The sequence below is a fragment of the Trichechus manatus genome, unplaced genomic scaffold, assembly GCF_000243295.1.
Source record: "Trichechus manatus latirostris isolate Lorelei unplaced genomic scaffold, TriManLat1.0 scaffold00050, whole genome shotgun sequence".
Taxonomy (NCBI): Eukaryota; Metazoa; Chordata; class Mammalia; order Sirenia; family Trichechidae; genus Trichechus; species Trichechus manatus.
This window is the reverse complement of record NW_004443986.1, coordinates 4186650-4202881: the sequence shown is the minus strand read 5'-3', so window position 1 is coordinate 4202881 and position 16232 is coordinate 4186650. Positions and strand designations below refer to the sequence as shown.

Genomic DNA, 16232 nt, shown 5'->3' with positions numbered 1-16232 from the left:
TGGTGTTTCTGCCTAGAGCGCCATCTTGCCGGAAGTCTAAGAGCTCCTCTTTCTTATGGTGAACAGCAAGCATTTACAAAGTAGCCAGCTAGAATTACTGATGTAGACTCACTGTGGAACACAGAAAATATAATTGGTATAATCAAAGAAAGTCAGAAATTGGATTTTATCTCTTGTATTTCATATGCAGACATTATTGAGTGTTAGCTATTCTTTCAGGTAACTCTACTGAATATTCAGTCACTCACAGCTTTCTATAGCAATGCTATCCTAATGATTTTTTTGTTGGGAATAAGAAGAGTTCATTACTCAAGTATCTGACTACTAAGAAAACACAACCAAAACCGTTGGCGTTGAGTCGATTCTGACTCATAGCGACCCTATAGGACAGAGTAGAACTGCCCTGTAGGGTTTCCAAGGAGTGCCTGGTGGGTTCAGACTACTGACCTTTTGGTTAGCAGCTGTAGCTTTTAACCACTATGCCACCAGGGTTTCCTACTGCTGAGAGTGTATTAAAATATAACAAGTTTTAAAACTGAAAAGAACTTTTAACTAGTAAATGGAAGACTTGGGTTTGCATCCTGGCTCCACGATTTAGCTATGGGACCTTGAACCTTGTTTTTTCTCATATGTAAAATAGGCATGATGATACCTGCCATCCTCAGTATTCCTCACGGGGTTATTGTCAGAATCAGATTCATCTATCCATTCAAGTAACGTTTTGTACCTTACTTTGTAGCAGCTGGGTGCTAGGGAAACAGCAGCAAATAAAGTCCCTGCTCAGTGGGGTAAAATGAAAATAATACTGGTGACAGCGTTTTGGAAGTTGTGAAGGAATTTAGAAATCTAAGTTTTTATGCCACCCAATACCCATGATTTCACAGATGAGAAAGCTAAGGTTCGGGAAAGTTAAGTGGTTAGTCCAAGATTATCCAGTGAGTTAGTGGCAGAGTTGGAATTACAATCAAATTGTTCTTTACAGTCTGGTGTTCTTTCCCCATTCCCCATCAGATATATTATGATTAGGCTGCTTATCTTAGTATCCCCACCCTTCTTTCTCTTTATTGCAGTGTTTTCCCTGTTTTTGGTCCCCTAACTACCTTTTCTTTTCACTTCATGGTTTTTTTTTTTTTTTTTTTTCCCATTCTAACATTCTAATCTATCAAGCTAAATATTTGGGTGATTACAAGAAAAGCCAAGTTTCTTCTACCTTAGACTGACCTGAATTCAAATCTTTGCTTTACCTATTGGCCTTAAAATTTTGGACAATTTAGTTGGCTTCTCTTTTTCTTAGTTTCCTCATCTGTAAAAATGGCAAAATCTGCAGAACATGCTCTGTCATCCTAAAAATAGTGGTATCACTGGTATCATAACCATTAAATTGTGAAACCTATGTATCTGTGCCCCCATGGAAAAATCGTTCAGGAAGAAACATAGTTGCATTAAAATACAGCTTCTTTCTGCTAATTTTAGGGTTAAGGGCAACAGAGATGGAGAGACTTAGAAACTCCATTTCATTTTCATGGGCAACAAGGTTCCTTTCATTTGTACCCCCTTATGGTTTCTACTACACTGTCATTATTCCCTTTTCTAACACTTTGTTCATATTATTCTCACTACCTTTTGCCGTATAAATAGTGAAAACAAATGGTGTATTCCTAGACTTGTCCCAAAGGCAAGTGCAACTTTCAGCATTTGCAGTGGTGAAGTTTTGCATTATTATATTTTTGTTATTATATATTCTTTGCCATTTGAAAATTTAGCTCATAACTGACATTAATCAGAAAATGATTATTGTCATATTTATTACAATAGAGCCAAACCTTCTAAATATTTAAAAGAAAGGGAAATAAGTTAATGTTTTTATAGCTACACAGTCGACCCAGGAGTTGGCAAACTACAGCCTATGGGTCAAAACCAGCCCACTGCCTATTTTTTTAGTAACAACTTTATTGAGATATAATTCACATACCATACAGTTCACCCATTTAAAGTGTACAATTCAGTGGCTTTTAGTGTGTTCACAGGGTTGTGCAGTCTTTACCACAAGCAATTTTAGAACATTTTAATGAACCACAGAGAAACCATGTATCCATTAGCAGTCACTCTCCATATCTCCCCAGAGCTTCCAGCTCTAGGCAACCACTTATCTACTTTGTTTCTATGGATTTGCCTATTCTGGATATTTTATGTGAATGGAATAAATACAATACATGGTCTTTTACAGCTGTCTCTTTCACTTAGCATTAATGTTTTCAAGATTCACCCATGTTGTAGTATGTATCAGTGCTTTGTATCTTTTTATTATGAATAGTATTCCATTTTATGGATGCACCACAGTTTTTTTATCCGTTAGTTGGTGAACATATGATTGTTTTCACCTGTTAACTAGCTATTACGAATAGTGCGTCTATGAACATTAATGTTTAAGTTTTTGTGTGTATATATGTTTTCATTTCTCTTGGATATATACTGAGGAGAACAATTGCTGAGTCATGTGCTAACTCTGTTTAACCTTTGAGGAAATGCAGACTGTTTCCAAAGTGGCTTCACCATTTTACGTTTCCACCAGCAATATATGAGGGTTCCAGTTTTTCCACATTATCACCAGCACTTGTTATTATCTGTCTTTTTGAGTACAGTCATCTGAGTGGGTATGAAATGGTATCTTAGTGTGGTGTTGATTTGCATTTCCCTGATGACTAATGACATTGAGCATCTTTTCATGTTTTTATTGGCCATTTAAGGAGCCTGTGATTGGCTGTTAACCTAAAGGTTGACAGGTCGAAACCCACCCAGTGGCTCCACAGAAGAAAAGCCTGGCGAACTGCTTCTGTAAAGATTACAGCCAAGAAAACTCTCTATGGAGCAGTTCTTCTCTGCAACAGATGTGATCGACATGAGTTGAGGGCTGACTCAATGGCAGCTAACAACAATAATTGACTGTTTGTGTATTTTCCTTGGAGAAATGTCTGTTCAGATCCTTTTCTCATTTGTTAATTGGATTGTTATTTTATCCTTGAGTTGTACTGCTGCCTCTTTTTGTAAATACAGTTTATTGAACAGTCACCCTCATTCATTTGCATATTTCTGTGGCTGCTTTTGTGCTCAGTGACAGGGTTGAGTAGTTGTTACAGAGGCTGTATAGCCTGTAAATCCTAAAATAGTTACTACCTGGCCCTTTAGAGAAAAATTTGCTGATCCCTGTAACACACAATTGTGCAATCATTAAAATGTTTAATAAGGCTTATTAAACGTATGGAGCCTTGGTGGCACAGTGGTTAAGAACTCTGCTGCTAAACAAAAAGTTGGCAGTTCGAATCAACCAGCCGCTCCTTGGAAACCTTATGGCGCGTTTTTTTTCTGTCCTGTAGGGTCACTGTGAGTTGGAATCGACTTGACAGCAACAGGTTTTTATTAAATATATATGAGGCATTGGTGGTTCAGTAGTAGAACTCTTGCCTTCCATGCAGGAGACTCGGGTTTGATTCCTAGACGACGTACCTCCACTGCAGCCACTACCTGCCACAGTGGAGGCTTGCATGTTGCTATGATGCTGAACAGGTTTTAGCACAGCTTCCAGACTAAGATGGATTAGGAAGGAAGGCCCAGTGACCTGCTTCCAAAAATCACCCAATGAAAACTCTAATGATCTGTGTGATCTGCATCTGATTATGGGAATGGTACAGGACAGGGCAGCGTTTTTGTTCTGATGTGCATGGGGTTGGCATGCATTGGGGGCTGACTCTGTGGCAGCTAACAACATTAAATATATAGGAAATACATTAGAATAAAAAAGCCACACAGAGTATCATATACTATATGATTTCAGCTGTAAAAAAATGTAAATAGCAAAGAAGCTAAAAGGAAATACACTAACAGTCATCTTTGAATTGTGGGTTTATGGTTCATTACAGCTGAATCAGAAAATCTAAAGAAGGAAATTACATTTTACAAAATGGGCATGAATTTTATAACTGGATGCAAATAGAGACATTGGTAATTAGCAGTAAAGATACCTAGGTTTGTTTTTTTTTTCCTAAATTCATTTGCCTGTTTTTTTTCCCCCTATTTTCTTCTTAAGAACATAAATATGAGACATTTTTTTCCAACTATAGATGACATGCTTCATATAGGCAGCTATGGTCTCTTTAATATAGTGCTTTGTACAGGAGAGAATGATGGATACTCAATAAATTCTTGTTAATGGAGTTTTCATTTGAGACTTCCATGTTACCCCCCCCTCCGCCCCCTCCAGTTTTAACATGCTTCTATGACTATTTCATTTATCAGGTCAATTTTACCAAACTCTTGTTTTTTAAAATAGTCAATTAAGAGCATGAACTTCATTTTTCAAATCATTTACTTAACATTATACTTAAGAGGATGGACACTTAGCCCTAGGCTGATTATTTCCTTTCCTGCTGCTTATTTAAGGCTGCCAGCTTTGTGTCCTTTACACTCAACCCCTAGAATGGGTGGGTATGCTTCATGGGTGTTCCTCTGTATAAGTTGTTCCTTATATTCTGAGGTTTAAATCTTTTAGAACATCTGGATCTTTGGCCTCCTTGAAGCATTGGAACACAGAATGTAGAACTGGACTTCTTACGTAGTGTTATAGTTCACTAAATACCATTTCCTTTAATATGGTTATATAAAACTGCATGCCTAAGTCTTTCTCCATTTCCACTAATTTGTTTATAACTTTTATTAGTCAGGAGGTTTTGTTGTTAAGGTATGGTGTAGTTGAGAGAACACTGGATTGATTTAATAAAACCTAGGTGTCACTGTGTAATCTAAATAAGTAATTTAAGTTCTGGCTCTGTAATATTAGGGGCTTATTGTAATTCTTTGAGTTCCCTTCCAGTTCTAATATACTAAGATTACCTAGTAAGTTTCGTATGAATCTTGATTTGTTTTCAATCATACCCCCCCAACAAAGGTCTTAGCCTGTCTTGAAAGATTTACGTGGTTTAAGTTAAAATGAAATACATTAATGACGCCTTTTGATTAGATATTTTTGTTTACTTACTGACCAATTATGGATTTCCTGTGTACTGTGTGTGTGTATGTGTGTGTTGTGTGTAGGGGTAGGTATGTGGTATATTCTGTTAACTAAGTATAGCATATATAACCTGGGAACCAGATCTAGTCTGGGGCAGTAGGGGAGAGGATGAGGGTCAGCGAAGGCTTCCATGTGGATTGACACTTGAGATGGACTGTAAAGTGTAAGTGGGAATTGTCAGGTGAATGTAGTGGAGAGAAAGTAAATTTGTGGAGAGTGGGCTGGGTGAGCAAACCTGGCAGTGGGAATAGTCCATTATGAGTTACTAAGGTAAAAGGGTATATTTTAGTTTGAGAAATGGAAAGAAAGCCTGTGGGTCTGCAGAACAGAGAGGAAGGAAGAGAGCAGAACAGATGATGCTGAGGAGGTGAGCAAGTGCCCCGGTATGCAGGATCTTATAGAATGCATTAGGTCTTAGCACTAAGATCAATGGGATGTTATTGAAAGGATTTTAAAGCCCTCATCTTGTGCTGTCATATTTGTATTTTTAAAGAGATCACTCTGGCTTCTCTGTGGAAAATGGAATGAGGGGGAGACAAGAGTGAATGTGGGGAGACCTATTAGAAGGCCAGAACTAGAATGGTGATGTTAGAGATGGAAACAAGGGGTTGCGAAATATATGTTCAGAGAGGTATGCTTTGTAGTTTTGCTTTTGCTTTGGTGCTTCAATTAAAACTTCATTGCTTGCTTGCATTCACAGTTAACTTTCTTAATTCTTGGAACCATTTTGCCAAGATATATACGCTTTAGGGGGCTACTATAAATTTAACTTTTTCAGAGTAGAATTGAATGTGATCACTTATTTTCTTCATCACATAGGAAATATGTTCTCTTAAATTCAAGAATGAAGGCTTAAGTAATAATTAAATGAAAGTGTAGATATTAAGATGTATTGTGTAATAACCCACATGTTTTCTACTAGATCAAGAATTATGTGGGGGAATGTTTTAAAGAAAATGAAAAAGAGCTTTGACTATAGGCATAATTTAAGAATAGTTAACTCTTAAGTTGCATTGTGAGTGCAATAGAAGGAAGTGTGGCTATTACATAAATTGAATTATTTGTAATTGATTCATATTCACCTTCCATTTATTACACATCATACACTATAATTTTAGGAAGTACTTCATTGTCACCAAAATATTTTCTAATTTTGTTAAGACAAGTATATTAGAAATTGTTAGTAGATATTCTCCTGATTTAAAAATGGGAAGCAATGTACTATTGTTCTCCTAATCTAGACAAATGCCTTTGAGATTTGCATCAGTTTTGAATGTACTCAGGGAAATGATTCAAGCAAAGATTAAATAGTGACCTTGAGTGGAGATATAGAATACTGGGTTACCTATTTTCCCCATCTTCAACATATTCTTACTGAAAGAAGAAATCAGTATTTAAGTTTTAAAATATTTTTTATAAATTTGCATTGCTTGTTAATTTTCACTCATTTTAAATGTCAGTTACATTCTCTATAATGAGTTGAGATGAATTTAAAATGCCTTCTAAGATGGGTAAATTATATTTTGTTTAAAAATTTAAGTAAGTTAAATAATAGCATTATACCTTGAAACAGAACAAATGTAACTTGAATAATTGTATATTGTTTTCTTCTAAATTTGTTAGAATGAACCTTTTATGGAGTAAAGTACTTGTGCTATTAGAATATATAACCTGGGAACCAGACTAGTCTGAGGCAATAAGGGAGAGGGCGGGGATCAACGAAGGCTGCCATGTGGAATTGACACTTGAACTCTAAAGTGTAAGTTGGAATTGTCAGATGAATATGGGGGAGAGAAGGGAAATTTTCAAACAAAATATAATTTACCAATTTTAGAAGGCATTTTTAATCCATCTCAGTTTATTATAGAGAATGTGATGACGTTTAAAATGAGTGAAAATTAACAAGCAATGCAAATAAATAAAACATATTAAAAAAATTTAAATATAGATTTCTTCAATGACCTATGCTAAGTAAATTCTGTTTTTATAAAATTTCCAAGTATGGATGATTTTGAACAAGTACGTAAAGATTTTTGAAAGAAGCTTAAACGAATTTTTTTTTTTTTTAATAAGAAAAAAAGATTCTAGAGACAGGTTTAAGTTTTTATTTGAGTTTTTATGTTGAGGCTGAATATCGTTACTAAGTTTAGTATATGCTTATATGCATGACTCTTATATTCTAAATAATATTAATCCTTCCTCAAACTCCTGAATTCAGGTTACCTTTTTATGTTAATTTGGTTTTGTCTTCATGTACTTTGTTTTCATGTATATAACAAAGCCATAGTTGTGCATTTTAAAAAACATTACCATATGTAACTTGTATTTTTATTTGAAAACTGCCGTCTCTTATGTTTCTCAATGCTATCTCTACCCTTAAAATTTTTCTCTCAAAAAGTGACAGTCAACCTCTTTACTAGCTTCTTTATTATACACATGTGGGTAATTAACGTAATGAATTATGGTATTCTGTTTTGGCTCTCCCATTGCCCAGCATCATTATGAATAGAGTCTTTGTCTTCCATCTATGTGGTACGTTTTTAAAAGGTTGAATTATTTTTAGTGCTACTTTAAGAACAACATCATTGAAAACAATGTTTATTTAAAAATATCAATTTAAGGACAAATGTAGATTGTTTTCGGATTATCTGTTTTGCTATCTGTTTCATTGGTGTAGTAAATTAGCATAAAGTGTTATATTCTTTAATGTTTCTTGAGGTATGTTGCATTTAAGACTGTTGCTATGTGTTGCAATCCACTCCATGGCAATGGGTTTGGTTTTGGTTTAGTAGATAGCTTTATAAAAGCAGTAATTACCTTTTCCTTGGGTATTTTTAGAGGCTTTTATATGTGTAGTGTTTTACATTATTTTACACATTTACATTATGTGTGACTATAGTTGTTTATGGTGGTGCAGCAGGTAAGTGCTCAGCCACTAAACGTAAGGTTGGTTGTTCGAGCCCACCCAGTGGCTCTGTGGGAGAAGGACCTGGCAGTCTGTTTCCGTAAACATCACAGCCTAGGAAACCCAGTGGGGCAGTTCTACTCTGTCACATGGGGTCACCATGGTCAGAATGGACTCAGTGACACCCAACAACAACAATAGTTATTTCTGATGGCCAAGTTTTTAAGTGCTACTATATTCAAACAAAAATCATTCAGGCTCATATCAGCAATATTTAGTTCAGGACTTGAGCTGTGTAACTAAAACGAAGAATGTGGAGAATTGAGAAAGGGTTCAGAAGGAACCGAGAAATAATCTCAAATACTTTCAAAAGCAGGCAAAAACATTCTGAATCTCTTATGTGTTCGTGTGTCTGGGCTGACAAATTACATAGTATACCTTTTATCTGACTCGTTTCACATTTAATTGGAAAAAAATAGTTTATTTTCCTGTTTATTTTAAGCATTTAGATAGTACTTTCAAGCTTTGACACATAACGTATTTCAAAGGATATTGTTAGAAGACTTAATGAAATAGATTTGAGTCTTGGGTCTTATGAAACTGAGTGCTAAGATGTAATTAATGAAAAAAACCTCTATGTAAATAGATTGACAGTATCTGTGATAGTAATGTTGTCTGTTGGTAGTCATTAAAGTGGATTTATATTTTTACATAAAGAGCATTTTTTATAATGCTTTCATATAATATGTTTTCTGTAAGGTCAAAAGAAATAGACTGGCAACCTTATTTTACTACACGCATTGTAGATGATTTTGGCACACATCTGCGAGTATTCCGAAAAGCTCAACAGAAAGTAACAGAGAAAGATGATCAAGTAAAAGGTAATGTTTTTATTCCATTTGAAAATTAGGATTTTAAAATGTTTTTCTTTATCATTTGTATGTTTTGAATTGTACTTCCTTTTGTCTCCAGGTACAGCAGAAGATCTTATAGATACATTCTTTGAAGTTGAAGTTGAAATGGAGAAGAAAATTTGCCGTGATCTCGTCTGCACTTCTCCCAAAGATGAAGAAGGTTACTCTTCAGTTTAACTCTTTTGAGAACAGTATCTGTTCAGGTTGATTAGACACAAATTAGCAGAACCAATGAAAAAATCAAAGGGTAAAATCTAAAGGTGAAATTATTCTTACATAGTATAGAGACTGTTGCTGTTCATTTTATTCAATTTAATTTTTTTACTCTTAAAAGTAGTTTGCAGATTTTTTTTCTTTTTTAAAGGTTCACCTTTAAAAAGTAACATGTTTCTAAATAAATGTATTTGCTTTCAAAATATAGCAAACGCAAACATTTTATAATTGAAAATTTATATTTTTTCTTCTACACTAATTTATCTTCCGCTTGAATTGATTATTTTTACTTTAAGAACACATCTGTTATCCTAAAATATTTTCTAAGAGAATGATTAAAGTGATTTTAAATAAAATTGGTCTATTTTAATGAATTTGTCTTTTCTTTGTGGGCGGTTATACCAGACCAGTTTTGACTGAGGATGTTGCCTTTTCCCAGTTTTCCAATTGCTCACAGTTCCTTGCTGCTTGGCACATTTTTGATTAACAAGATCATCTGTATCATAGTATTCCCAGGAGGTGTTAGCATAAGAACAGCTATGGAGAAGCATTTCTAGTTGTATAAATTGTTTTCTTAGATTTTGAAAATATGGTCAACTTTTTTTCTTTCCTCTGGCTTTCCTTTTCTCTTTTTCCTTTTTATGTTTATTTTACAATTCAATTTTTAATTGCCATTTTGTTAGTACTGATACAAAGTAATGACTAAATGTAAGAAATAGATATAATGATGTGCAGTGAATTTATGTAAATTGAACCCTTGTATCAGTAGAATAGAAGAGCAGACACTTTTTCCTTCGTTAATACTTGCCAAGATAATGGAAGTTCTTTCTTGGAAGAATTATAGGTATATTTTCAAATGTACAAATAACTCTTAAGTGTGAAAAGATAATTAATATGTGATAGAAGCTCATAAGACATGCTATAACTAAAAGAAACTTTTCTATTTGATGTTTCTCATGATTCAGAAAACTAGTTAAAACTGAGCAGAATTTAAAAATACTAATTTGATTAATTAACAGTCACTATTTGCAAAATAATGAAAAGAATTTATGAATACTGATATATACTAATCACTAAAATAATAAGCTGGTGTAATCAGGAAACTACTTGTTTCTCCCTTCATTTATGTGTTTTATATTAAAGTTGGTGGTGATTTTATGTTTCCTAATGTTATTATATCTACCATTTCTATTGCTAGGATTCCTCAGGGATTTGTGTGAGGTCTTATTATACTTATTGCTACCTCCTGGAGATTTCCAGAACAAGATCATGAGATACTTTGTCAGGGTAAGCTTAAACTCATCCCGAATAATGGTTGTAAAGAAACTTAAAGCAGCAGTTCTCAAAATTTTTGTTCTAGGACCGTATTCTTAAAAGTGGGGATGCAAAGAGATAACATTTGGCTTTGGCTGCTGGTTATGATTGAGAAATACTATCTATATAATATTATCTTGTCCTGATTGAAGGGTAAAGTGAAAGTTTCTAATTTTTCTAAAAACAAAGGCTTATGGTCTATTTATTTATTTTATTGTACTTTATTTTTTTAAAGTAAAAAAGAAATTTTTATTTGGCATATATTCAAAAGGACAAAAGTGGGAAGCGAACAAGCATGCTGCCACAGCTATGTCTGCCCGAGTCCAGAGAATATTATAGAATAGGTAAGAATGGGAAAACAGACAAGCATGCTGCCACAGCCATGTGTGTCCGAGTCCAAAGAATATTACAGAATAGGCAAGAATGGGAAAATGGACAAGCATGCTGCCACAGCCATGTCTGTCTGAGTCCAAAGAATATTACAGAATAGGCAAGAATGGGAAAACGGACACAAGCATTCTGCTACAGCCATGTCTGCCCAACACCAAAGAATATTACTGAATAGACAAGAATGGGAAAACGGACAAGCATGCTGCCACAGCCATGTCTGCCCGAATCCCAAGAACAGTTACAGAGCCATCAGTATATAGCAACATCGCAAAATGGGTAGAATCATTGAAAGCATCACTTTTTCACTGATTGGCTAGAAATTGTAATCTTACGTTTTGAATCATCTTTCTTAACAATCATTGGTACGGGTTTCAGTTACGAAAGTCAGGAGGGTCTTCACTGGTCCAACAAATTCCTATTCACTAAATGTTAATAGAAAAAGACAAAAGGTGAGAAGTCCTTTGGGTTAGGTTTTATTGCCCTTTTGTGAAAACTTCCTTAAGATAATTTCTGAGATTGTCCCATCTGTTGTCTTATCTCAGGGCTTAGTTGATGTGTCTTTGTGAGTCTGTGAGGGCTCAGCCCCAGCTGGGTCACAATTCTCCATGCTCAAGGAGAGGGAATAATAACTCCAATATTATTTCCTACATCAGTCCCTCCTTTTGATTGGAGATTGGAGATAACACATCGATGATCAATACCTGGACTTAATTGAGCTCCTAGATGGCGGCCATTGCAGGCTCTTTAAACTCAGGGTGCTGGTTTTCCGCCGGATACCATCTGGTTCTTCACCAGGATCTTAAGCAAGAGTGTTGTTTCCATCAATGGCATTGCCAGAGTGAGCAGACTCAATGTACGTCAACATTTTGGCCTGAGGCCTTCTTTTGCCTTTTAGGTGTGTAAGACAATAGTGGATAAATTTTATTGTGCCTAATACTGTCAGGATGTAGACTAACAATATTACTATCCCTTGCAGTAGTGATCTAGCCCATGTACTTATTCCTGATGGTAACCAACCAAATAGATCTGGTGTTTGTAAGGGTGTGACAATGTGTAATCAAGTAGCTTTTTGTCTAATTCTATGTATATCTTGTCTACAGCACAGACTACACTTTTTTGGACTAATAAAAAAAATCTAAGGTTATTTTGTTAGCCCATGTCACCTTGGCTTATGAGATCAGAGATCACTGTTGTGCTTTTGTCTCATCTGTTATTTGTCCCATAGTGACTGACAAATTTTTCTTATAAAGATTTCTCCAGTTCAGATATATGATAAGTAGGAATTAAAGCTACCAACCATACCCTGAATGTTGGACCAATGGGTTTTCTTCTGACTTCCATTTTACAATTTTAACATTACCTTTTCAGTATTTACTAGCATAATTACTAGGAATACTTAAAGATAATTCTAAAGTTTCCAAAGTGCGTTGTCCACACATTTGTCAGGAATCTAAACAGATTGCCCACATAAATTCACTATCAGTTGGAAAGGAATCCTCTAAATTAGTATAGTTGGATCTACCATACAGAAACATATATCCATAAGAAGCACACAAAGTTTGTCTAGAATTGCTCACTTGACCAATTCATTGATATGGATATAACCTTAAGTGTTTGGCTACTGCTGGTAACGTTTTTCCAGGCCCCTTCAGGTGTGTCTCATTGTGATTTCTATTTTTTTTACTTCTGAAAGTTCCCCTATAATAGAGAGAACTTGTTTACAGTTCTATGATTAGGATCTACCCAATTTCTGATAACTATAGCAAAGCAGCAATTTTTCTTATCTTTTGTCTTAAAAGAGTCTCCACCTAGCTGGAAAGGGGTCTTTCAGAAGCGTCCCTGGAGCTACAGGACCTTGGAGACTGGGAGGTGGGGGATGAAGAGGCCTGCCCCTGCCCCTCCCTCACTGTCTTGACTCATGGAAGACATTGACATATGTTTAAATTGAAGGAGGCATTTTGAAAGACAAAAGATAGCTAATTTCTTTCTTTTTTACTGTTCTGGAACTGCTACTTTAAGACAAAACTATCCTTTTTCCTTAAATAAAACACATTTCATGTAATATCTAGCTTAAGTTACTTAAGAAGGTTTCACTTTTAAGACTGACATAGTATAAAACATAAAGATCTTAGTGTACTTTTCAAATAGACCAATTTATATCAAAGTTTCTCTAAGAAGCTGTTAAAAATCTAAATCATTAGACAGACACAAGACGCTGTTTTTTCTGGATGAAGAAGGAACTGAGGTTCTATGACTAGCCTTACAAAAAAACAGCAATTCTTAGCCATAGCCACCAATCTAATACAACACAAACTTAGACGCAATGTTCTAGACCAGAAGCAAGCTCTTAGAACAAAAAGAGACAGAAAGACCACATAAACTCACCAGATAATACCACACAAAACAAGGATATGGGGATGCTAGTTTCTTAAAGTGTATATAGCAATTTTTGGTAAGATCGACTCAATTCAGTGGAAAAAACAGGTACAGAAGTACCACTTCTCCCTTAAATATCAAAACACAGGTCAGGAGCTGTCACCTCCCCCTGAGAATTTGGCAAAACAGGGAAGAGCTGCCATCTCTCCCTGCGAATTTGGTAAAACAGAGCACTATTTTCCAGGTTTTCTCTGAGCCACAAAAAGGTCCGAATTTTGCAGCCTATAGTGACTCACAGCTCTTTGAAAATAGAATTACCTCTTCAAATGCTCGAATCCAGACCTAAACTGTTGTTCACTTAAAGAGTTACTAAATGTCTCTCTTAACCAAACGATCAAGGAAAAATCTAGGAAAGATTCTCCTTAATCAGTTAACTGGTTTTACAAACAAATATGCCAAACAAAACTTAAGAAAACATGAGAAAGAGAACAACAAAGAATAAGCAAAGGTTTATTTTCTGAGAGCACTCACCCCGTCAGTGTTGAAGGGACATGGAGTGGGAACATGTGGGTCCAGAAGATAGGACCTTTCTTTGCTGGCTTCTGCTCCACAGTCCAGGTCTCTTTGAAGTTGACTGGATTTGTAGCTTCAGATCCTGCTCACAGTGCCATTAACTGTTGTAGGGGAAAAACATCACAAAGTTTAGTAAAGTAAAAAAGTTTTATTTGGCATATATTCAAAAGGACAAAAGTGGGAAGTGGACAAGCATGCTGCCACAGCCATGTCTGTCCGAGTCCAGAGAATATTACAGAATAGGCAAGAACGGGAAAACGGACAAGCATGCTGCCACAGCCATGTCTGCCCGAATCCCCTATTTTATTTTACTTTAGATGAAGGTTTACAGAACAAATAGTTTCTCATTGAATACTTAGTACACATATTGTTTTATGGCAATGGTTAACAACTCCCTTCTTAACCTTGGGTTCCCTATTACCAACTTTCCTGTCCCCTCCTGCCTTCTAGTCCTTGTCCTGGGCTGTTGTGCCCCACTTTAGTCTTGTTTTGCTTTATGGGCCTGTCTAATCTTTGGCTGAAGGGTGAACCGCAGGAGTGACTTCATTACTGAGCTAAAAGGCTGTCTGGGAGCCATACTCTTGGGGTTTCTCCAGTCTCTGTCAGGCCAGTAAGTCTGTCTTTTTTGTGAGTTAGAATTTTGTTCTACATTTTTCTCCAGCTCTGTCCAGGAGCCTCTGTTGTGATCCCTGTCCGAGCAGTCAGTGGTGGTACCTGGGCACCATCTAGTTGTATTGGACTCAGTCTGGTGGAGGCCATTTCCCTGGTATCTTGTTTTCTTCATTCTCCCTTGCTCCCGAAGGGGTGAGACCAGTGGAGTATCTTAGATGGCTGCTCACAGGCTTTTAATACCTCAGATGCTACTCACCAAGGTAGAATGTAGAACATTTTCCGTATAAACTATGTTATGCCAATTGAGCTAGATGTTCCCCAGGACCATGGTCCCGAAGGCTTATGGTCTTGTTAGTGTATCATTCTGTAAAAACAGATACCAATTCCTGAGGTATACTTTTATACGCGTATGTTATTGTTTAAGCAATACCACACAATTTCCTAATACTGACCTTACTTGAGTTCAGAGCACTGCTCAGGTATATTGATGATACTTACCCTTTAAGTGCAAAGAAAATGCTTAGTTTTGATGTGAAGTCATTATCATCGGTGATAAAAACCTGCTATGCCTATAACTGTATTCACATCTGTAATGAAAGGAAGATGTTGATAATCGTAGGTTTTTATAGCACTCATTCCTGATGAATATCCATTTGGTGTCTGAAACTTCATCTACACGGTACTCCAGACAGCCACTGTTAGGCATTCTCAGCAGCGTTTGACGTGGCTCGCCATCTTTTCCTTCTTGAAACTCTCTCTTCTTGGCTTTCACCTCACTGCTGTCTTTGATTTCTCTCTTCCTCTGAGCTCATTTTTAAGTCACTTTTATACCCTTTAACTCCTCTTCTGCCTGACTGCTAAGTACTCAGGTTCTTCAGTCCTGGGTGTTACTTCACTTCCTCCTTGCCTGAGATCATTCATTCCTGTAGCTTTGAATTCCATCCAAATGCTAATGACTTCTAAATTGATATCTTTAGTCTAGACTTCCTTTCTGAGCTCCAGGCTACTCTTGACCAGCTGCTCACTTGAAATCACCACTTGAGTGACACTCATAGGCCTTTCAAACTTAATGTGTCCAAACTGGAAGTCTTGCTCTTGCCTGCATATCCTGCTTGCCTTTTAATCTTCTTTCTATCCCAGTAGATGGAGTGACTGTCTAGCAAATTTCTCATACTGATCTTGGAAGCATTGTTGATCCTCAGCATTTCTGTCACACTCCATATCTAATCCATCACCAAATCCTCTTGATTCTGTCTTTAAAATACTGTCTTTAATCTGTTTCCTCTTTTTTCCATTTTAAAGTTCCAGTTCTGCCCAAGCCAACATCATCATTCAAGCCTCTTTATTGGCATCCTTATATTTCTATTGCTCGCCTTTAACGTAATCACTATAGTTGGAATGGTTTAAAAAAACATATTCAAATCATGTCAATGCCTTGTGCAAAACCCTTTCTAGCTTACATTCCATTTACTCACTACACTTCAGCCACACTGGTTTTCTTCTTTAGAAGTGCCATTGTTTTCCCCACCGTAGGGTTGTCTCATACTCTTTTTTTCCTTTGCCCAGATTGATGTTCCCCTTATTCTCTTGGCTAAATTGTATTCATTCCTCACATCTCATTTAATGTCACTTCCTCATAGATGCCTCCCCTGAACACCCGATCTAGACGAGGCAAACAGTTTACACTCGACTCCTAACCTAGAAGTTGGTGGTTCGAATCCACCCAGTGGTCCTGTGGAAAAAAGGCCTGGCAATCTGCTTCCATAAAGATTGCAGCCAAGAAAACCCTATGGAGCAGTTCTACTCTGTAACATATGGGGTTGCCATAAGAATTTTTTAAAGCATGTTTGCTGTAAATTGCTCTTTTAGA

General features: G+C 36.2%; 1 protein-coding gene across 6 annotated transcripts in view; it reads left to right on the top strand.

The window, feature by feature from the left end:
• The window catches only part of SNX13 (sorting nexin 13), a 152372-nt gene that overhangs the window by 62616 nt on the left and 73524 nt on the right, over positions 1-16232 (top strand). For 5 of the 6 annotated variants that reach the window (XM_023732283.1, XM_023732284.1, XM_004377427.2 and 2 more), the window contains 3 exons: positions 8730-8851; positions 8943-9044; positions 10296-10384. In XM_023732283.1, coding sequence (XP_023588051.1) covers positions 8730-8851; positions 8943-9044; positions 10296-10384 — 313 coding nt within the window. Of the gene's footprint in view, positions 1-6279; positions 6292-8687; positions 8852-8942; positions 9045-10295; positions 10385-16232 lie in introns of all 6 variants that reach the window. The other variant, XM_023732287.1, reaches the window with a different exon arrangement.